The following is a 23743-nucleotide window of genomic DNA, read 5'->3' on the forward strand; positions in this document are numbered from 1 at the left end:
ATTCGAGCGCTTTGAAAGACTGTTGGAGCATTACACAAGTACCTCAGCCTCGCAGTACTCCGCACAAGGTTAAAGATTTGATTTGAAAGAACTTCCGCGATACTGTTTGGCCTTTGTCACACTTAACAGCGGCTAATTGCCAATCTGTCGGACAAAAATTGATACCATTTTCTATCTAATGTACACACAAAGAGAGCCACGGGAAAACCTCCGCATCGCCGGCATTGGTGGTTCAGTGGTAGAATTCTCGCCTGCCACGCGGGAGGCCCGGGTTCGATTCCCGGCCAATGCAGCTGATACTTTTCCTTTTTTTTTTTCTCAGTTCCTTATTTCTCCTTCCTTTTCCGCTTCCGTTCCGGCCGCCAAATCCTCCTTCAGCTCCACCGGGTCTCGCCCCGCTGTTCCTCCGCCGTGTCCCGCTGGGCTGCGGGTGCCCGGGGGTAGCGGGAGGATCCTCGGGGAGGCCGCGCCGGGGAGGACAAGATGGAGGTGTAAGGAAGGGCCTGAGGGGGGGGGAACGCAGGGCACGGGCGGGCCTCGGAGCCACCCTGCGTGGGTACAGCGGGCCTGCAGGGCCGGGGGTGCATCTCTGTGGGGTTTGTGTGGGGTATATCTCTATGAGGCGTGGGGGTACATCTGTATGGGCCTGGGGTTTGTATAGGTATATCTGTGTGTGGTGTGAGGGGGGGGATACATCCATGTGGGCCTGTACGTGAGGGGTGTGAGGGTGCAATAAATCCATGAGGGGTTCATTGCCCCCAGCAGTGAGTTCAGGCATTCTGGTCAATATCTGAGGGGTTTATTTTCTTTAAAACTCCAGCTGAAGCAGCTGTTGGGGCGAAAGGCGGCGTGGCTCGGCATGAATCCTGCTCTCATCCCCTCCTGTCCCCCTCCTGCTCCCTCTGCCCTGGGAGAGGCAAAATGGGAATTTTTCTTTTCGGGGAGAGTTATTCCCGTGAGCTCTGTGCAGGAGCTGGAAATGCTGGAGAAGGAAAAACCTGAGGGGTTTGTGCCAGCGATTGCAAACACAGTAAGAGAGTCGGAATTTTGGCTGGTCGATATTTCAGAGCTGTTACACCAGGCAGCGTTTTGTGCTTTCCTACCACGTGTTTCAGGCACAAAATTATAGGATTTGACCTGTTTTGAAGCGTTAAAATCTCACGAGTTCTGTGGAGCTGGTTAAATTTCTAATTTTCATTTAATTTTCATTTATCTAATGAATGGGGCACTCATGGGATGTATCCCCCAAAGTCACGGAGCTCCTGCAGCCATGTAACCCAGGGATGCTTTGTTATCATTAAATCTTCTCTACTATAAGATCTTCTCATATTAATTTATTAGCTCTAAAAAGTATTCATACTTTTGGCATTACCATGAATTTTTTTTTTCCTTTCTGGTGAAGTCTTACTCTCATAAAAATTAAGTGAACTGTATAGCTGACTGCTTAAAATATACATTACAATTCATTGTTTAGAATTTCTTGTTTCCTGACTGTAAAATTGGTAGCTGTGAGTCAGGACCGAAGGAAATTTTATTTCTACTGATACACAGAACTCCTTTAAACACAGGACTGCTTGAACATACCTTACAGTACCTTGCTGTGGATTCCTTTGAATCACTACTGCAAAAGTTTATCAGTTTATAATTTTGGTATTTCAGCACAACAGAATTGTTGAAGATTTGAGACTGACTCATTGGCAGGAGTGAAAAAAAAAAGGCAGTTTTCTGAATGGCAAAGCGGTTTGGAATGAAAAAAGGAAAGCAGTTGTCTTAAATAATTTCATTCTTACCCTCAGCTTGATTCCGCAGCCTCATTTGCATGGCGATGTATTTATTCCATATGAGCCTTTCAGCCGAACAATTCCATATGTAATTCTCCCTATAGAATGTCTTTGATCCGTGGGGATTTCTGTAGGGCCCGGCTGAATGCAAACATTCTGAAGACTTGCATTTACCTAACAACAAAAGCTATATATGGTTTGTAAAACATGAATGAAAAACTAATGCGTGCCTGAGCTCACTTGCTGAAGTTTCACTCGGGTCAGCGAAATGGAAGTTGAAGTTCGTCTCAGCGTATTTTAGAAGGTCCCTTTTCATTTAAAAACAATGATAGAACCTGTGGAAGTTTGTGGATGCATTTACCATTTGAAAGTGATGAACGTGACAGTTCTATTCAGACGATTCGCGGTGCTTAACAACACATTGTACCTTTTTTGTTCTTTTTTTTCTTTTTCCTAAGCTGCTGCACAGACCTGAGAAAGGCCTTTTTTTCCTTTTGTATGGAAACTTTCTGTTGTTGTGGCTACTGACTGCTCAGCAGAATGTGTTGTTCAGGAAATATAGGATGTTCTGTGGCAGTTTTTCTCCCTGTTTTTACTTTAAATATATAAATTTACAATATCCAGGAGGAATAAAGTCATGATGTGCTTGGATCTGCAGTCACCCTGCCAGCCTTGGATAAGGATTCTTGCTTAATTGTGACTGAGAAAGTGAAAAATGAGAAACTCAGCCTTGCCCTTCTAATATAGGAATAGGCACATAAAGATGGAAAGAATAAATAAAGAGAAAATGCAATAAATTGGGTTTTTTTACTCAGTACCACACGTATGAATTAAAGCCCTGTTTGTGTCTATACACACACATATGTCCATGGTACTAAAATACTGTGTGCTCTTGACTAATAAGGAAAATAGTGTGTATAATCTGAATTATTTCCCATCAGTCTTTATTTGAATAAAATCAGAGGCTTTTTTTCTAAGGAAGAAGCAAAGCAATTTGGTTTGAGTGTGTGAAATTGGGTGAGTGAGTAAAATGGGGTGGCTGAGTGGAAGGAGTGTGTTGTACAAGTGTCTTATGATTTATGGGGCAAACTGTAAATATTTATGTCATAATTCAATATTTATGTCATAATTCTACTGACAGTATGGAAAAAAATATTTTCCAGATACGGCAATTGTAGAATCACTAAAATAAGATGCCTTGGGGCTTTTACTTATTTTTTTTAAAAAACTCTGTGTTCTTTTAGTGTCTGTGACTCAGCAAAGAAAAACTTCAAACTGTTTCATTTGGGACGTAATTAACTCTTTTCATTTTTCCTTTTAGAAAAGATGCAAATGCTGCATTGCTGAGTAACTTTGAGGTAAGTTTGTCTTCATTCTGGTTTTAAAGCAGCAATTAAAAGCTGTCATCAGTCCCTTGTATAATCTTTGGAAGCTGAAAACTGGCAGTGGCAATCAGCAAAACCTGCAGGGGATTTACTCCTCCTTGCATTTGGTTGGTTTTCAAGGAAAAAAAAAAAAAAGCTTTTTAACAAGATTTGGAAATGGTTTTGCTAGTAATGGGTACTGTGTTCCTGTATTGTGAGATTATTCCAAAGCAGGTGTTTTTCTCTCTCATTTTAAGGGAGGAAATGTTGTTTTAACTTGAGCCAGGTAATGGAAATATTTTGCTTTGCTGATTAATGTAATTTTTGGAGCAGTTTTAGTAACTCACATGGTTTTGTCTGTGTTATTGTATTGCTGAAGCTGGTTTTTATTGCAGCTGTTTCATTCTATTCTGCAATAAACCTCGAGGTATTTTATCCTGAGCTGCATCTGTCTGCAAACAGCAGAGCAGGCATCTGGTGGCTGTTAAATGGGCTTTAATGAGGACTTGGAGAGAACTCTCTTAAATTTCCTCTAAGATATAGATGATATCATGTCAGCCAAACTGGTGTTCAGTGCCTGGCTGTTAAAAACGTGAAAAACGTAGCAAATACAGCTTTTCAGAGCACTGATCCCCTCAAACTACTGATACCTTTCCATTTACTCCACTTCCCTGTTGCAATTTCACTGGCAAAGTCAATATTCTGTAAATCAAGGGAATGCTTTGCACAGAGAGTTCTTTCCCTGCAGTTCTTGTGGGAGCTTGGGAGTTGTCCTTTTGTGTTTGTTGTCCAAGCTCACGGCCTGAGTTTGGGATTTCAGCACTGGCAGGTGTTCCTTTCTCGTAGGAAGTGCAGTGTGAAGCAATTGCAGGATCTGCAGCTGATTGTAGTTGTATTTCTCACTGTCTAGAAACGTTTGGTTTCTTATTTCTCTGGACTTGTCAGTTTATAATTCCCTTGGGGCTGGATCTTGAGTGCAGCCAGGTAAACATGAGGGGATTAACAGTGAGAAGTGCTCTGTTGCTTTGCTCTGGGTTTTGACTCTGGATATACTGCAAAGCCTGAAGCAAAACATCTGAAAAAGTTTCATTCATCTGTGTAAAACAGTCACAGCTTTTAAAAAAACATTTTACATCCTTATTCATCACTCTGGGGCCAAAACATTTTTCATTTCAGTTGCTGGTCCATCCACCAAAACAGACACACATTTTTTGTTGGTTGGCTGATAGGATTTTTCCTGCTCTTTTTTGGTTTTTTTCATTTTTAATTGTATATAAAATATACAATTTTATATAATTATAATCATTATATAAAAATTGATGTTTTATTATATTTTATGTATAAATTTTATATTGTATTATATATTTTATACTATATTATATATAACATTGTATATTATATAGTATAAAATCTAAATTATAAATATTTTATATTTATATAAAATATATTTATATTATATATATAATATATAACTTTTTATATATTTATTTTCTAGAAAATATAACATATTTATTTTTTATTTTCATTTTCCTGTTGTCATATTTTTAGGTTAAATATTCTCAGATGCTCTAAACCACTTTATTTTTTCTCTTTAGGTGTACCAGTTACTTACTGATCTCAAGCAGCAGCGTAAAGAGAGTGGCAAAACCAAGCAGAGCTCTGGGCAGCAGAATCTGAACACAATCATGTATGAGGTGAGTAGCACTGGGAAAGTCCTTTTACCCATTAGCTCAAGCTGCAATAATTCACATCCTCAGGGTTGTATATTGAATAATTTGGAATCAAATTTCCCCCAAATTTCAAATGTTTTATCTGCCACTTTTCTGTGCTCACTTTGTTGAAGTTGTAGGGTAACTGTGCTGTCAGGGAAGAGTTAGCTGCTGTTACTAAAATCTATAAAAGAGTTTCAAATCCCCTGGTTTGCAACTGTTTGGTTTTGTTAGGATTTTTTCAATTCTAAATATTCCATCCTTTTAAGGCACAGGGCAGAACTTGCTGTCATCTGGTGAATTTATGGTATCACCTGATCTGATAATTAAGCTGATGATTTCAAAGCTGAGGCACAGATCACATGGTATTTTTTTATTAACAGAATTAATAATCCTGTCAATAGAAACTAATTAATTCCCAGCTAAAACAGATCATTTAAATTTTTTTTTTGACCCAAAGAAACGCAAAACCACGCATACAAATAACATCACTTGGATGCCAGGTTGGTAATTAACATCTCATCCCTTGCTAGGAAGGAATTCTAAAATTCTATAATACAAATACCAACATTTAAAATATCCCAAATTAGCAACTTCCCAGAGCCTTGCAGTGAGACCCATTGTGTGTGTGCTGGAGAATTGCGTGAGCAGCACCATGACTGACAGGCAGCTGAAAGCACTTTGCCTTTGCTTGCATGAGTAATTCTGTTGAGCACTGAAACTACTCATGTGGATAAGATCTGGCCTAGGCTTTGGTTTTGTTTTAGTTCTGGTTTTGTTTGAAAAAGGTACAGAGTTGTAATTCCTAAGCCTTGCATTCAACAAAATAGGGGCTTACCAAAAATCTGAATTAAATCTTCATGGAGACTGACAGTCTCTTCCTGTACCTCTAGAAAAGGGGCTGAGGAAGATCCTGTAAGTAAAATTTATCAAGATGTACCTGAAATCTTTAATTGCTTTGTTATTCTATGTGTTAAATACCTATAGGAGGCTTGGGTGTGCTGCTGGTGTAAACTCTGGGTGTATTTTCTATGTTTGACTGAAAGGAAAGCAGAATTTCATCTTGCAGGATTGTTTCTGTATTTCTTCACAAGCTCCCTGCAGACTTGGATCTGTTGGCACTGAAGTAACTCCAAAGGAGCTTTGTTCTTCTATATATTTGGCATTTTCATCAATTTGAAATTGCCAAGAAAAGATGAACCTGGAAGAGAAATTACTCCTGTGAAATAATTATATTACATGACAATATAGTAATTTCATTTCAGTCATTGGTGGTGAATGACAACTTCATTTTATCTGAAAAGGTCAGACAGGGCTTATAGAAAGGAATAACAAATTATAATTATTTACAGCTCTTCATTTTGGGGTTTTATTCAAGCAACAATAAATACTCAGGAAGATTTTAAGCCACTTCCAGTGAAAAGTCAGCTGTGAACTGGAATTTTTGTGCATTTTTTTAATCAACAGATTGATTTTTTGACTCAGGTCAGATTATATTGTGTCATGTAATTCCATTATCCACCTGCTCAATGTTGTTGTTTTAAAGAAAGCAAATAAATGGAACATCTGCTGTCAAAGGCAGTTGAGGTTGGTGGGTGTTACATGTAAAAAATGGATCAAAGTTTAATTGTCTCAAGTCAGATAAACATTTTTTAATAGCACAATATCCCTGCAGATTTCATAACAAGCCAATCTGCTTCTATCAACTTTAAATTGCCAAAAATACAGGTAAAGGATGAAAACAACCATAGATTAGAGAACTTAAAGAGAGATTTCTGGGCTGGCAGTGAGAATATCCCTGGCACTGAGCACATGAAAAGTTGGCAGAAGGGAATGTGGGTTTCAGGATGAATTGTGTTCAACTTTCCTGTGTGCTTTTAAAAGACAAAAGCCAAACAAGGAGCAAAACAAGGAAGCAAATGTCTGTCACAAACAGCAAGAGGATTTTTTTAGCAGACAAACCTAAAACCCACTCCTTTCCTGTCCTCTTCAACTTGCAATTTTGGGCTTTGAACAGCTCAGATAAAGTTGATTTCCAAACCTGAATTGATTTTCCAATTTTTCTCAATGCTGAGGAGACTTTTCAGAGTACTTGTTCCATACACAACTGGTGAAACAAGTGTGAAATAATACATATTTCCTTTCTGTCCCTTGCAGACACTGAAGTACATTTCAAAAACACCCTGCAGGTACCAGAGTCCTGAGACTGTCAGAGAGTTCCTGGTAGCAATGAAAGACCATAAATTAACCAAGTAAGTGGAGCTGTGCCTTTGAACAGAAGTAAAAACTCAATTAATGCTGAGAAACTGATCCCTGTGGACAGTGTGATCATCTGATTAATGGATTTTAGGTATTTTCTGGCATTATTTAAATGCTTAGCCAAACATCTTTTCCTTTGCTCATGGATGAGTACTTCCATCTTTTATTTATGTTCTGTTTGTCCAGGATCTCTGAGATCTACATTTCAATTATTTAAATATTGTATCAACCAACCTTCCCTTCTCCCCCAGCAGTTTCTAATGAAGCTGAACATCCACTTCTTATTTTAGGAAGTTCTGCCTGGAAAAGAAAATATTTCCTTTGCAATTACAAGATTCCAAGGGCTTCTTTCCTCTTAGGCAGTGGTGTGAGTGCCTGTTCTTGAAGCACATAATCCTCTTGAAGCTCTGCAGAGTGGGACTGAAGCCTGATAGAAACAGAAATGGAATCAGCTGGCCGCTTGTTTGGATAGCTCTCATCACTCCTCTGGCTTTTAAAGCAGAAAAAAACCAATATTTAGCTGCTTCTAAATGACTCCTCCTTCATTTCAAAGGAGGAGTTTATGCTGGAGAGACAACTCAGAGTGGTTTTATTCCCTGCTGGGAGGACTCCCAAGGCGTTCATCCTCTAGGAAAGAGGCTTTTCATTCATTTGGCTCTGGCACAAAATGCACAGTGAGAGCATCTGGAGTGCTGCAGGGCAAGTTTTTACCCTGTCCAGAGCAGAGAAAGCAGATTGTCAGCTCTTTGTTAGACTTTCAGTGCCCCCTCTCTACAGACAGTCACATCCAGCACAGCTCTGGTGCTGCTGGCATTGCACACACAGGGATGCTGCTCCTTGGGAATTTTGTCCTGGCTGTTGGAATTGTGCTTGGAGTACTTTCTTTGCCAGGTTAGTTAAGTCAGTGTTTAATCCTCCTGTAGCTCATTTTATACAGCAGGATACTCGTTTCTGTAGTGGGCAAAGTATCCTAATTATTTTCTGGAGGTATTGGAGCATGGAGAAAAGAAAATTCTCTGCAATAAAAATACTAGAGGTGTAAGGAGGTGGTAATATGGCACTGAAAGTGTCTTAAAATCGGCAGCAAACTATTTCTTGAGTAGTAGTGAGCATCCTTCCCTTCTGCTAATGTAAACAAGCCCTTTTTGAAGAGAAGTAAGCAGTTTAGGAGGAACCAGCAGAAGGATGTAGCACAGCAAAAAGGCAGAGTAGGATTTTTCAGAGGAGAAGGAACTGAATGATGTAGGTGTAAAACTCACATTAAAAATCAAAGGGTTTATTTTTGTTTAAAGCTCATTTCTAAACTTCTTTCAGGTAGAATTTGACCAGGACCTGAGGGTTAATTCTTAGTGTTACCACTTGAGGTACCTTGACTGCAACTGCTCCCCTGGATGGGATCTCCAAGAGTGAAATACTAAAAAATTTCAGTCATAACAGAGAAACTTCCAGCTGCAAATTCTCTGTCTCCCACAGTGCTGAGCACTTTTGTAGATCTACCCAAATATTCACCTTTCCACACCTGCTTGTTCAGTGAGCTGTAAAGATTGGAATAGTTACAAGCTTTTAAATGAGCTTTTTGACTGCTTAATTTTTTATGGGTGCTCTGAGGTGCCTTTGGGTTTAGGTATCATCCTGTCTGTCCTTCTCCTTAGGCACTGAAGCAAGGAAATTATTCCCAAATCATTTCTTGTGCATAGTGGCAGCAGGATGAGAGTGAAGAGCCAGCCCCTGCTGTAGGTGACAAGTGTACTCTATTTATGACCTGGCAGAATTCAGATTTGTTCTGTGAGCATCCTGTACAACTTCTACTCTGTTAATCTCGCATCTGGTAAAGAACTTCCCAACTCTGCCACGTGCTTTGCAAAATAAAACCTACAGTTGTTTAGTGTGATCCAGGCACTTCTTTTTCCTGATCTTTTCCATGCAGCCCCTTGAAGCCAGAAGTGCCAGGGCCCATCTGGCAGCCCCTTCACCCAAAACCACAGAGAGCACGTGGAGTGCAATTACTCTTTAAAGCACTTCATGTTAAACCACTTAAAACAGTGATGCCTCCAAGGCAATTTGGAACTACCCTTGGGTTCCTAAGCAAGGTCATTTCAACACTGCTGCTCTTGTTAAATAAATGAGACACTAAAGGCTTTGATGGTTTCCATTCTGTGGGATGGAGGTGGTGTTTAGGGATTTCATTCCAGCTATCTGCCAGAGAGCTTTCTTCCCTTTGAGAGGAAGGATCTGCAGTGTTTGCTTTTCCAGGACCTTGCTTGCATGATCCCTGTAATGACCTTCCTCCCACTAAGAGTAATGAACTCCAGTCTCTCTTTGCTGCTTCCTTTCTGGGTAAGGCACCCCAAACCGTGCTCTCTAAGCTGGTCAGACACTGTCTCTGCAGGTAGCTGATTAGATTTAAGATGTATTTGTGTTAATTGGGGTCTGTCCTCAGACAAAGCAATCTGGTTAAAGGGTCAGAAACGCCCCATCACCCCCTGCTGTTTCCCTGCCCTTTAAATTCCTTGTCATGAGTCCACCTCTAGTCAGAGGGGAAACAAATTAAGCAGCGTGTTGGTGTTCTTAATTAGGCTCAGCCTATTTCCTAAGACGGGGGCTTTGGAGATCAGAAGGATTTGCAGCTCCGCCTGTGGGCTGTGACATTCCCTGCTCAGCCTGTGATTGCTGCCCTCAGCACTAGGTTGTGCTCGTGGATGGGAGAATCCCCAGCTGGGAAGAGAGAGCAGCCAGGGAAACAGCGGGAATTGAGGCACAGCAGAGCTTTGAATCAAGGGAATTCTTATTTTTCCTTCCACAACCCTGCAGGATGTCAGGCTGCAAATGGTGTCCCTGCTCCAGTGAGAGGACTGATAATAAAATGCTGGGAAATCCTGCAGTTCCTGGAAAATCACCTCAAATCTTTCTGTTCTCACTGATATTTGCCACTCATAATACCAGGTTAACAGAGCAGCATCCATTTAGTGATGGATTTGTCTCATTAGTGTTCCAGACACAAAAAAAAAAAAGCTTCCTAAAAAGCAGATTTTAAAAATAAACACCAATGTGTGCAAACAAATCTTCCAGAGTAATTTCAGAGAGCTGCCTACTAAATGGAGCAAATTCAAAGCCATCTAAACAGATATTTCACTGATACAATTAAGGTGTGGTAAAAGAGCTTTTCCATAACTTTTCATCATTATTTTGGTAAAATTGAAACTGTAGAACTGAGAAATTTTTAGAGCTAAAGCTCTGAACCCACATAATGAATTTTATTATTACCTTGTTGAGGCCTCAAGCTTTGGCTAAAGCTCCAGTTCAGTGAGCCATGTTGTACTTGGAAATAGAGTTTGCCACTAGCAGCTAATTTTCCAGTTTTAGTGCCTGGAATGGCTTCATATTTTGTAAGATATAGTGAATTGCATTGCATGAAAAGAACATTTATTAAGCTGGAGCTCTGTAATTATGGTTAAATAAAAAAAAATAAAATACTTGTTCTCCTTCCTGTTACTGATAGCCTATCTTGGATCTAATTTTGGAATGACCAAATTTCCAATCACTGCATATTATTATAAATTTTTAAAAACTGGACAGGAACATTGCCCTTTTTGTCTTGAAATCAACACAGTCGAGGAAGTGTTGAGCTGAAAATCTTCAGTGCTTTTAGAAAGTATTTTCCCTCATGACTGCCAAGAACTACAGCAGATACAAACCTCTGCAATATGAAAGGCTGAAGGATTTGCTTTGTAATTTTTGTCTCCTCCAGAGCTTTCAAAATGAATATTCGACAGCAAGTCAGGATGGTGCTCATTGAACAACAGCATCATTTAAGAGATTTTAAAAAGATTATTCCAGCTTTTCCAGTGGGAATCCCTGTGGAGAATCACAGCACCCACTGTGATTTCCCACTTTGGGAAAATCCTCCCTCAGCCAGACCCCGTGCTCAGGATTCAGACATCAAACACGAGTTGCCATGGTTGGTTCAGGACTATGGGATTTATATTTCCAGCAGGAATAAAACCCCTGCTTATGTGTCCAGCTGTTACTTCATGGTTTTCCTAGCAACTCTCAAACATCCATTCCTGAGGATAAATTTGCCTCTGCACAGATGTTTGAAGGGTTTTTTTAGCTCTCAGTGCTGGATCTTGGCACTGTTCTCTCCTTACCCAGACCTCTTGCTGGAAAAACACTCTGGGAGTTCAGTAGATTAAAAAATGGGCAATACCAACACACCTATGAGATTTTGGTTAAAATATAAACTGCCAAAATTTGCTCAGTGATAATAGAAAATAGTGCATTTTGTCTGAATTTCCACAAGAGCATGGAACTATTTGTGTTATTTTTAAGAATGGATGTATCAATGTAGGAATGTGCTGTCTGTTCTGTCTGCTCTGGTGTGATCTTGAACACAACCCACTGGTGGTTTTTGTCTTGCGGATCTGTTTTTTAGGATTTTTAGGATGTAACTCAACATCTTCACCTCCTCCAACACTCTCCCCTCATACAGACCTCAGACTCATTTTCCTCCCCTTTAACAGCACACATTTTTGTCCCCAGGAGCCTGAGCTTTGTGTGTGTCCCCAAACGTATCCAGAGTGTTTTTCCCTCCACTGGAAAAGCTGCTCTTGGCTCCAGCTGAGTCTCAGAGCTGCAGGATGTGGGCTGCAGGCTCAGCCCCACAGCATTAATTACCATTTTGGGATTTCTCACCAGGCAGGTCCTGTACAAGTCTGCAGCACGGACCATTAACTCTGATTAGTGGAATCTTGTTTTTATGTGAGAAAATTGCTTTCAACTGTCACTCATCTTTTGGATGGATTCTTCTCTTGAATGAGCAGCTTTCGTGTTCCAAACTGTTACCAAAATTCAGGCAGAGCAGGGAAAATTCAGATGCTGAAGTTTGGGGGCAATGAAGCTGAAAATGTTCTTCACCTTCAGTTTGGATGAATGGGACAGTTCCCCTTTTTATTTAACAAGCATCAGTGTGCCATGCATGCTGTATAAAGTGTCAAGATGAATTCATGGGAGCTGGAAAAAGTTAATTTTACTTTTTAGATTTAATGGAGCATAAACTAAATTCAGGCTTATGTGTGTGCCCATGCCAAACACTGCAGTCAGGGCTGATCCTAATGCGTGGTTGCCCTGCTTAAAGCTAATCTCTGATGAAATTGTGGTTATTCAGGTTTTAATTTGTGTATGTGCTGTCAGGAAATTCCAGGTACACAGAGAGCTTGGTCCTAGCTGTTAATTTTTGGGATCAGTATTAAAAAGGTGCAGTGGGTACAGAGCTCCAACTCAAACCACTGCCTTCTGCTGAGGGCTGAGCAATGCAGTTTGCTATTAAATGAAATTTAGAGACATTTTGTGAGTGTTTGTTTCAAGGGGATGCATTGCTTACCTCATAATTCCATATTAACATCTCTAAAGATCATTATGTCGGAGTGTTAATTAGTGCTCGCACTGCACAAGCAGCTCTAGATGAAATATGGCATTTATGCAGCTTCTGGGGATTTTCTTTTTGCACCCTGCTGCTTGTTCTTTTGTGATGTTCTGCATCATTTTCCAGTAGGGAGCTTTGCTGATCAAAACCAGGCATGAAATCCTTCAGCTGACACGTTTGAACGTGTTAATCACTTGTAAGTTGTCTCTCATTCTTCTGTACACATTTTTAAAAACTTCAAATACCCTGAAATGATGTTTTTAGGATCTGTTTGGCCTGATGTAAAATTTCTGTCTATTCCCTAATGAGTTAGAGTGATGTTAATGGCTTATAAGCAAAAAGTCTTGGAGAGGTGACCTTTTTTTTACTGTGCCCTCTATTTCTTCAGGAAACAGGAGCAGTTTCACTAATTGATTGTTTTAGTCACAATGTGTAATTGTTGATAATTTACTTCTGCTTGCTGCTGGGCCAGTAATCTTCCTGTGATAAACACAGCTCTACCTGCTTTAAAATAGCTCTGGATAAATCAGGTTTGCATTCTTTAGCTCAGCCACGAAATGGCTTTGCTGTTTGATCCTCTTTATTTGGCTCTGGAGTTTTGCTGGCAGGGAATTTCAAGGATATTACTTTGAAAAGAAGAAGACGAGGAAATTTATTTAGTAAAAGTCAAATTTGCTTTATCTGGAGGAGCAGTGGAGCTGTAGGATTGGGATGTGTCTTTGCTACAAAAGAGAAGAAGGAGTTGTTTGAGAAGGCTCTGATCTCAGAAGTGGCAGTGCAAGAGAAATTTGGGTAAAATATGAATTCATCACACAGTCTGGCTTTGTAAGAAGGGCTGGGGGAGGAGGAGGAGGGAGGTTTTTACAAGGAGGATCCTCAGAGAAGCTGTTTGAGAGCTCTGGAAAATGAGGCACCAATACTTGCTTGGCCAGGGAGCAAAGCAAAGAACACTGAAAGTAGCATTGCTGTGCCTCCAGCAGGCACCAAAGCAGGGAATTTCCCAGCTCTGGAGGAAAAACCATTAAATCTGCCACACATCCAGCTGAATTGGCCAGATTTTTGTACAGTAAAGAGATAATTTCATGTTCTTTACTCAGCTTGCATGGCAGTGCTGCCTTTAGCTTCACTTTGACACGAGTGAGTTTTCTGTCTTGTTGATTCCTTAAATCACCTGCTTTCCACGTAAAGGATTTGAATGCTCATATCCTGTCATTGTTGAGGTTATTTTCCTGTTTTTTATGACAATGGGAGATGGCAGCAGTTAGAAACACCTCATCTTTCTGCCAGTAAAGCAGCCAGCAGTGCTCTGAGTTCAGAGCTCAATCCAGCCGTGCTCTCCAGAGCCTCATGTTGTAAACAGCAAATAGATCCGAGTGATTAACTTGGGAAAACAGAGGAGGTGTGTTCCCTGCTTCCCTTCACCAGTGGAAACATATTTTGGCTCTCCAAAAGCAGAGAAATCGAATAATAAATAAACAAATAGGAGCATTTCTTGGAGCTTTCTGTTAGGAATTGTTAATATCTCACAAATGCTGTGTTGAAAATTGACAGGCTTTTCTTCTGAAGCTGAAAGTCACGATTAAAATGGACATTTTAGCTGGACCATCCAGCAGGCAGTGGCAGAGGCCATTTGAAATGAAATTATATCTCTGAGGTATCTCCAGACACACAGAAATCGTTGGTTGTAAACATGGAGTGATCTGTGTTCTCTTAAAAGCTGTGAGGTTGCCTTTTTAAACAACCCCCAGGGGAAAACCCATCAGAATCGGCTTAAATACACTTTAAAGATGCCCTATAAACAGTAATAAATTCCAAGCTTTGATTTTGCACATTGCAGTTCCCTGCTGTAGCTTTGTATTTGCAGTGGGCTAAAAGGATGAACAAGTGGCTGCCATTGGATGGGGTTGTAACTCCTTAGGTATGAAAATTGTTCTTGTGGTTGTGTGTTTATAGCAGAAGTTTTTGATCTCTCCTAAGTTGTTCAACATTTCTGCACAGCATTAACAAAGCAGCAGTTAATTAATGCTTGCACAGTAATGATCTAAGAGTCTCTGCTTGCCACCTTGGGCTGGAGGTGGCAACAGCAGCGTGGCTAAACACAGGAAAGTACCCAGAATATTAAAATATGCAAATCATGGCCATTGAGCCACACTGCAAACCCAGTCAGGGTTATTCCTGGCAGTGACATTTCATCCCTAAGTTATCAGGAATGTGTTTGCATCACTCCAGGCATTTGAGGGGATCCTCAAACCACTCACTAATGTGGATTGTCTTACCCTGTGCTTTTACCCAGGGCAGAAAAGCTGCAGCTGCTGAACCACAGGCCTGTGACTGCAGTGGAAATCCAGCTGGTGAGTAACAATGCCTGGGCCTGTTCAAAGCTTAACTGGAAGCAGCTTTAACCTTGGAGATCAATTGAATAATTGCTTTCTCATGGCCAGTGATTGAATGTATCCCTTTATGCACATTTTACATCCACGGTTTCAAATCCATTCAGTTTCCTGTCAGAGCCCTCCTCAGAGTCCTCTCAGACAGATTCTCCCCCTCTGATTGCTTCAGTGTCACACATTTAAACTGCCCAAAGCAGTCATTAAAGGTGATTTATTAAAGTATTGCAAATAAGAATGTATTTAATCTTTTTGCTGCTGCAGCTCTGTGATGGAATACTTCATTTTTTGACATCTTCCCTGATTGTTTTGATGGCAGGGTTACACGAAAGTCAAAAATTCTAAAAAGAAGTGAGCAGTGATGCCGAATGAAAAATGGCTGTAAAGAGACTTTTTGATGGAAAGTAGCCATTGTCAATCTAAGAATAATTCAGATGTAAAGAGGGATTGTCACTACATAGAAATAGGTGCTTACATTCTCTCAAATATCTGCTCAGGAATACAAACCCCTGTGGTAATAAAGAGATTGTTATAATCGGGATATTATTTCAAGAAAGATCTCTTGCATTAAGAACATCTGGTTGCAATCTTCCCCTGAAGTCAAGCTGAGGAGGAACAGGATCCTATTTGGCTGCAAAAAAAGGGAAGGATTAAAGAGGGACCAGTAGGACAATTTTTCTTCTGTCACCAAGGAGCAGAGATTAAAATGCTGAAGGCATCTCAGAAGAATGATTCCAGCTGAGGAATTAATGCTGTGTTTTGTGGCTGAGGAGATCAATGTCCATCAGCAGCCCAAGCAGGAGCTTTAAGGCTTTAAGTTAGAAGCCATGATTTGGAGCCTGTCTCACACCTTTGTTAGCTTCATGTGCTCAGACAGATTTATTTTATTGCCATCTGCAGGGTTTTCTTCCCTTCTTTAAATGCAATCATCTCTTGGGCTCTCAGGTGACTGCATGGCTTTGTCTGTCTCTTCCCTCCTGTCCTACCTGGTTCATTGTTACCCTACCTACCCATAAAATATTGAAAATAGTTTGCTCCCATGTCATGTTTGAAGAAAATTAAGAATTTGGGGCCTTTCTATCAGGTGTCTGTAGAGTGTCATACTTCAGATATTCCAAGTTCTGTAGCATCAAATTAAATAAAACTAATTGCTGAATCTTAGAGAACACAGACACAAGATTTGAGTTCATTATTGATCCAAACCCTTCTCTGATGATCTAAAACAACTTGTGAAAAATGTAATATTTGTACCTTGGGGGCTTCGCCTGAATTTGTATCTTCATGGAAATACTGGGGATGCAGCTGCTCCTGTTCCACTGTGATTCCCCTGTAATTCCCAGGGCAAGTTTCCCCCAGATCAGTATTCCAGTGGTGTGAGTTGCCTGGATTGTTAACACTGGGTCAGATGAAGCCTCCCCAAAATCGCAGCACATCTGAAAGCGCTTCCATCAAAGCCTTTGGAGCTCAGGGACTGCTGGGGAACTGCAGGTTGGTGGTGTTACTGAAATCCAGAGCCTGGGAGAAGCAAGGTGATAATTCTGCTGTTCAATTGCTGGCTTGGAGCCTTCTTTTGATGAGGACAGAGGTTGTAGCAATCACTGAACACACAAAATCTGCCTTCTCTGGGTATAAAATAACACAGAGGTCACCCACACACAGATTTCCTGCAGGAGAGTCCATTCCCTGCAGCTGATGGATGAGACACAACCTGCTGAGAAGTGAATTTTGGCTCTAAAATGGCCTTGATTCTCTTCTCACTGAACTTGCCCCTGCCTCTCCAAAGCTTTGAGTGGCTGCTGGACCTGAATCAGAAATAAATGATGGGGGAAACTTCTGAGCAGTTTCTGGAATGGGGCACATCAATCTTCTTTTTCAGAAAGCTTTAAACAAAATGCCAGACGAGTCAAAGCTGTCTCTCACTTGCTCAGTTTTGATGTCTCAAACTTTTACTCAGTGCAGCCTGACCACAGAATGGAGTCTGATTTACCTGACAGGCTCATGGGAGAGGATAATTATAATTATTGCTGCTTTTTGCCTTTCCAGCTTTTTAGGTTTTTTTCTCTGCCTCTACTAAAATTCTGTATTTTTTTTTATTCCCTATTTTTAGCTGTATGCAAACAATAAATCCATTTTGATAACGTAATTTTGCAGCTAAAAAAGCAAATTTCTGTTGTGATCTTTTGATATCAAGGTCTTTTGTAAGCCTTAATGCATAAATTGCTGCCATTGTCCATCTTTGTCTTTTCCAGCCTCTGTGCCAGGATTTATTTTCCAACAACAATAGCAACAAAAGGAGCATGAAATTCAAATTCCTACCCCACAGGGTAAATCACTGTACACATTGCTGCTATCTTGACCTCCTGTTTTAATCTTTAACATATGTTGGGCCTGGCTCAGTGGTTCCCAAAAGGAGGAAATAAAAAGTGAGGGATTTTCATGTCTCCATGAGAGTGGTTCAACTTTACTTGATGCTGGTGGGCTTGAAGATGAAGCATCATCTTTTTTAAGGAACAAATTACTCCACGTTTTTCTCTCTGAGTGGAAAAGCAGATTTGAATTTTGTGCTTTTTAAAGCTGTATTTCCACCTTGGAGAGTTTCATTCCTGTGTGCATAACCAGGCTGGCACGTTGGCTTTTATTGGAAAATAATAACAGGAAGTATTTTGGAAAACAGAAGATCTTAAGAGGCTTTAAACATTTTATTTTCTCAACAATGTATTTTGCCTTCCCCTTGGTTAATTATCTCTGAGGGACATGAATCTAATCATTCAGTCTTTTATTTCTTTTTTTTTTAATGTGCTTTTTTCCTATTAGTGTGGTGGGGCTGAGCAATTTCAAATCACTGCTTAAAAGAGGAAATAACAGTGATTTTCTCATCAAACATCTCCCTCCTACACTGGAGTTAAATGATGTGCTTGATTGCTTTGGAGATGATCAGAGCCCCCATTTCCTTTATTACTGATTATTTTTAAATAGAATTCTTAGCTTATTATTCAAATAAACAACAGCTTTTAACCCACAGGTTCTTCTGTGATGCTGAGGTTTGTTCCCCACCAAATATTGAGAGAATTTCTCAGTTCTTTCAGGACTTTTGGGGGTTCTTCAATGTGGCTTTATTTATTCTTCATTCTTTATTTATTGTTCTGTCTCTGGAGACTAAACCAAATAAACATTAGCATGAAAGCAGCACAGAGAGGAGGATGAGGTCTCTTAAATTCTGCTTTTATTTGGGTAAGCACTAAAGACAAGGTATGGCTTGAATTAAGGATATTTGTCCTTGTTTCACTGGGTAAGAAAAGGAATTTAGACAATCCTGAGTGTCTGTGGGGACAGATTTGTTGCTCACATTTGTCCATGGCACTACGAACATAGATTTGCACCTTAATTTATGAAGAAACACTTTGATCCCCAGGATTATCTTCACAGGCTGGCTGTTAATTTCTGAAAATTAAATTTGAGCTGCGGGGGGAGCATGCTGCTTTTAGTTTGAGCTGGGAGAATTTTACACCAATTAATTGATAAAGTTTTGCTGATTCTTTCTTTGATTAGATATAGAGCGTTGTGGCAACGAAATGGGAGCATTTATGAATCTGTTGCAATGGAAATGGAGTAACAAACTGCTCTAATTTGGGTGAAATAGAAATGATTAGAGAGGCCTGAGCTGAGGGAATTATCCTGCCCACATTTCACAGATAACACACACTCTCTGTGTTTATGAATGACATTGATGTGCTGCAGCAATTTTTCCTAAACCCCTGGAGTTATTTTGGGATAGCACAGCCTTGAATGCTGAAAAGCAGCCGTGACTTGGGAATTATTTAGGACATCAGGGGGCTTTTAATGCATAAATGATATTTCTGTCACACTGCCCTCACCCAAATCTCCAGATACTGAGGGCCAGCAGCACTTTGCTCAGAAATACCCCAAACTTTTCACATGGCACCATCTGTGAGGGGAAATTATTCCCATTTGGGCTGTGTGGCACTGCCAACATCAACATCTGAGCTCATCCACTCAGCTCAAATATTTGCATTTTTGTTTTCTTTACTATAAACTTTGCATTCCTGGCTGCTTATGGGCTGAGTCTGGCTCTTGAGCAGTTTCAGCTGAGTGCAAGGCTTTTTGCTGGAGATTTTCTCCAAGATTGGTGAAATTGCTGCTGGAAAAGGAGGTACTTGGAGTACAATTGGGGGGGTCTTCTTGCACCTCCTTTCTCTTCTCAGCACCATGTTTCTTAGTGCTATCAGCATCAGAAGTATTTTGTCTCACAGTTATAAATCAGGAGGCTGGGAGAACAGCTGTTGAATGTAGAATGAGCCTCTGAGTGACCTGCTCTTCCCCCCGAGATCTGTTTTCTTTTAGGACAGTTTCATTTGCCTCTTTATCTGCATGCTGTCTGTGCCTAATTCTTGAATTTTCCCTTTTGGCTCGTTGCTTTGCTGTTTCCTCACTGCTTATGTTTTCATAAATCAGGCTCAGGCTGGTTTTCACTTCCTGGAAGAGTGAAAAAAATTTATTTTCACAGTTTGTGCTTTTGATCCTTTAAAATCTTGAATAACATCACAACAAAATAAGGCTGAAGAATCAACTTGACTAAGAAGCTGTCTGTCCATCCTGCTAAATGTTGATTTGTGTCTGTTGGTGTGTGAGCTGCTGGAGAGGCACCAAGATGTGGATTTGTTGGAGCAGTTGAAGGAATTCCCATATCCCTCTGGATCTGTCAGCAGAAGGGAATTTGGAGCTCCACCCCCTCCTCAGTGCAGGCATCTCCCTTTAAAGATGCTTTTCACAACGTTTTAATGAGACAGCACTTACAGCACCAGAGCATCTAAAACACCAGAGATGATTTGCTTTCATCAGCTTTGTGCTCAAGTGGAATTTCTGGGGCTGCCAGAGCAACCCCTGGAGCTGCAGTGTCTGTCCCTGCAGTTTGTCAGCCTCATGCTCTGCCAGAAAAATTGACATCAGTGAGGTTGTTCATACTGGGAGTTGGGGCATTACTCATTGGGAGTCACTGGGGAGCAGCGAAGAAAACAGGGATTAGACTTGTTCTGCCTTAAATTCTGAAGTTGCTAAGAGCTGGTGCTGATCTAGAACTCCCTGGTTTTTATTTGCCAGCACCTGAGGGAGAAGGTGGAGGGGAAAAAAGGGAGCGGAGATACAGATATAGATAAAATTAAAATGGAAAGAGGGTTGGACTTTATGTCATGCCATAAATCAAATCTAAACAAGGCCAAGTGCCATTTTTCTGAGGGATGGTAACAAATGTGGTTCAGTCATCCTACCTGGAGGCATATTCCCTGTCCAAAGCACCTGGGTTGGTTCTTTGTACAGCTCCTGCTCCTACAGCACCCACCCCACCTTTAAAACCCAGTGTAACAAGAATGAATAACCCCATAATCCAGTCTGAAAGCCAGGCTGATAATCCTCTCTGAAATTTAATAGCAAAGGTCATCTGGAGAGGAGTGATTTCTCAGCAGCGATGGCACCAAGGAGTGGGTGGAACAGATTTTATCATGGAGTCACACAATCCCAAAATAGTTTGGGCTGGGAGAGACCTGAAAGAACATTTAGTTCCATCCCCCCTGCCAGGGACAGGGACAACTTCCACACTTTGTGGTGTGATGCTGATGCTCCAAGGTGTGCTGAGATGATTCCCTGTGGGACTTGCCTGGCAGGAGTCAGCTGCCAGCCCTGCAGGGGTTCTTCCACCCAGGGCAGGAGGATTTTGACTGTGTTTGAGCACAGGGTGTGCAGAGGAGCAGCTGCTGGGAACCAGAGCCAGGGCTGCTGTTCAAGCCAGTATCCTACAGTAGTTGTTGAGCTAACAGTGCTTGGAAAGCCACTCCACAGGGAATTTCATCCTTTGATGGGAATAGTCCCCAGAAAGTCATTTGCAAATGGAAATTCACTGTCTGCCTTTTGCTGAGGAGTGGATTCTCTCTGTGTGTGCTTCCACGCCAGGATCTGTGGATGACTCTGATGAAAGATGATCAGATTGTGCAAAGAGGGCTCAGAGGACTCCAAAGAAAAACAGAAATTAACTGAATGTCCCACTCTGCTTTTCAGAAGGCAAGAGGCATCTGAAGAGCTGGCAATTCACAGCTAGAGCTGATTAAACCTGCACTGACTTGGAACCAGCATTAATATAAATCACTGCTCTTCAAAGGCCATTTTCAAGGACTTGGTATAAAAAAAGAAAACTCAAACCCCACAATCCTAATTGGTTTCATTTCTGTTTGAAGAGTTCTTCTGACTTGCTTTTCCAGTCCTCTGACAAGCTTTTTTTCCTTTTAACAGCTGCCTAAAAATTAGGGCAGTTGTTTCACTGGTAGCAGTGATGTAAAACTTGCCACAGCTCCACAGTGGGAGTACATCCCTAATTAATCTTCTGGAATCATGGAGCTGATTCATGACAGTGTTTTTGTTTTGCTCAGAGCTTTTAAATGTCTTTATATCCTGGAATCTCCCAATCCAAGCAGATTCGAGTGGAGTACAGCTGCTGCAGGATGAGGTGGTTTCTTTTATGAGCTGATTATTTCCAGTGTAGGTGCTGCATGAGATGCCAAGATTCAGGGAACCTCTCTCAGGGTATCCCATGAAAACACCGAAACTTGGGGAAAGAAGGTCTGAAAGGTGGGGCTGCATCTGAGCTGTAGGAAAAGCCAGGCTCAGGACATGGTTGAGAGAGGCTTTAGGATAAGGCAGGCTGTTCCCAGTGTGATGTTTTCCTTGCTGTAAAGAAAGCAGGATCTCATTACAGAGTGCCAATTGTCGTGGTTAACAATGGAGTTCTTTCTTTTTTTTCAAAATACTGCAAGAGCTCTGCTTTGTAAAGTGCTTTTGTGATGAGCTCAGGCTGTGTCTTGACAAAGTCTTCCCCACTGAGTTGAGTCCTTCTCTCTGAGGGAGCAAGTGTGGATTTAATGATGCCAATGGGGGTTGTTTTTGACCTGCAGATGGTGGAAGAAAGCGAGGAGAGGCTGACAGAGGAGCAGATCGAGTCACTCCTCCAGACAGTCACCAGCATCCTGCCAGGGGATCCAGAGGAACAGCAGAGACACTCGGCAATGGCAACAGAAGACAAAGGTGACCAGGCATAGGAGGCACCTGGCAGCAGTTTCAGAAGAGAACCAGCTGATACCAGTCTGGGTTTGATACCAGTTCAATCCTGTGTTGGACATAACTGTAAAATATATTCAAATTTTTATGACTTGGAGGTGATGAGGGAACCAACTGTTCACAAGCAAGCAGGGAAAAGGACATTATTGTTTGGGTGTTTTGTCATAAACAGGGGTGACAGTGCCAGAGTTTGTAGTGGAGCAGCCTGAGGAGTGCTGGGGCTCAGCATCTTTTGGGATTTTTCCATTCCCCATGGAAGGACAGCTGGACATTTGAATAGGCAGTGTTTGAATCAGCATAGCAGTGCTGCAGTGGGAATTCCTTTCAGAAGCTTTGCAATTGCCCAAGTGCCTTCCAGAGCAGGGGCTGCCATGCAAAGCCAATTTTTGGGGCCCTTTGCAGAGCTGAACACAGGCAGGGATGTACAGGAGCTGCTTGGGGTCTGGCCAGGCACTCCCAAATCGTGGCATCGTGGAATTGAGAGGATCTGAGGGAGGGCAATTTAAGGATGTCTGACAGTCCCTCCTCAAGAAAAGAAATCCAGATCACCCAGCAAATTGCATTGAATTCAGAGGGGTTGAAGCTGTGAAATCAAAGCTCAGCAGAATATTGAGGTGTCTCTTTTCCCTCTGAACATTTATTCCAATATTTACACACAGACAAGGCACTCCTGTGATGGAGGAATAAATGAGCCAACACTGAGCTCCTAATCTGGTTTGGAAAAACAAGAGTCAGTCCTGGATGAAGCAGAATTTCCTGAGCTTTTTTCTCTGATTAAGGATTTCAGGATCAAGTATTTCATGTTGAAAGCCTTGTTGATTATAATAAATCATTTGTGTGTGAGTATCCACACACAGTCAGCCACTGGTTTCTGTTGTGGCTGCAGACCATTCTTTTATAATTATGATGATGTACTGGAAATAGAAATAAAATTTTAAGTACATCCTGGGAGTTTCGTGACTTACAGGCAAGATGAAGTCAGAATATCTGACTTTTCCCTCCCTCCTCAGCTCGGTCATGGGTTTATTTTATGTTTTTATGCAAAGAGTTTATGCTTTCTGAGCTTTAGTTGTGTGGTGTATGAAAGGGACTGATAAATTCCAGTGTCTGGGGGATTTGTCACACTCATTTTCATGGTGTTTAAGCTTCTTTGATGCATGGAGAGGAAAGAAAACTATTGGAAAAATATATTTAAAGATCATTTATCTTACATTAAATGCCTTCCAAGGCTGGAGACTAAAAGTACATTTAGACTGGGTTTGTTTAGTGTTGGAGGGGGAAGGTCCTTGATGGTTTTGTGATACATCAATATATATATTTTTCCCTGTGAATGGGAAAGGAAACAAGAGAGATCAGTGGATCATAGCATGGAAAGACATGCAATTAATTTGAAAATTAGCATTTTTATTCACAGCAGCCACTGATGTTGTTTGCCAGGCTGCAGCCTTGGGCTGCAAGTGTTTCCATTTTGATCTGCCCTTTCCTGAAATGAAGTTATTGAAATTTGTTCTGAGCATATAAAAAGCAGATGGAACCAGACTGTAAATATCTGTAGCCAACAAGAACAACTCAACAGAGCCCTGAAGTTGGATGTTCCATCTTGGGAATTGGTTTGTTGCTGGGATGGATTTTTGCCAGCATCTCTGTTGTTGTGGGGGTATTGTAGATGCAAGAACTCCCTCACTTGCTGGATTGAACC

The 23743-nt window shown here is 41.1% G+C and overlaps 1 protein-coding gene across 1 annotated transcript; it reads left to right on the forward strand.

The window, feature by feature from the left end:
* Positions 1-357: 357 nt before the first annotated feature.
* On the forward strand, positions 358-23528 carry CRCP (CGRP receptor component). The gene is made up of 6 exons (XM_082294515.1): positions 358-491; positions 3103-3139; positions 4741-4839; positions 7012-7106; positions 14829-14886; positions 21882-23528. The coding sequence occupies exons 1-6, from the start codon at positions 484-486 to the stop codon at positions 22023-22025; spliced, it is 441 nt and encodes a 146-aa protein (XP_082150641.1). The 5' UTR covers positions 358-483; the 3' UTR covers positions 22026-23528.
* Positions 23529-23743: the final 215 nt, after the last annotated feature.

The sequence above is a fragment of the Coloeus monedula genome, assembly GCF_965178545.1.
Source record: "Coloeus monedula genome assembly, chromosome: 20".
In the NCBI taxonomy this organism is placed as follows: Eukaryota; Metazoa; Chordata; class Aves; order Passeriformes; family Corvidae; genus Coloeus; species Coloeus monedula.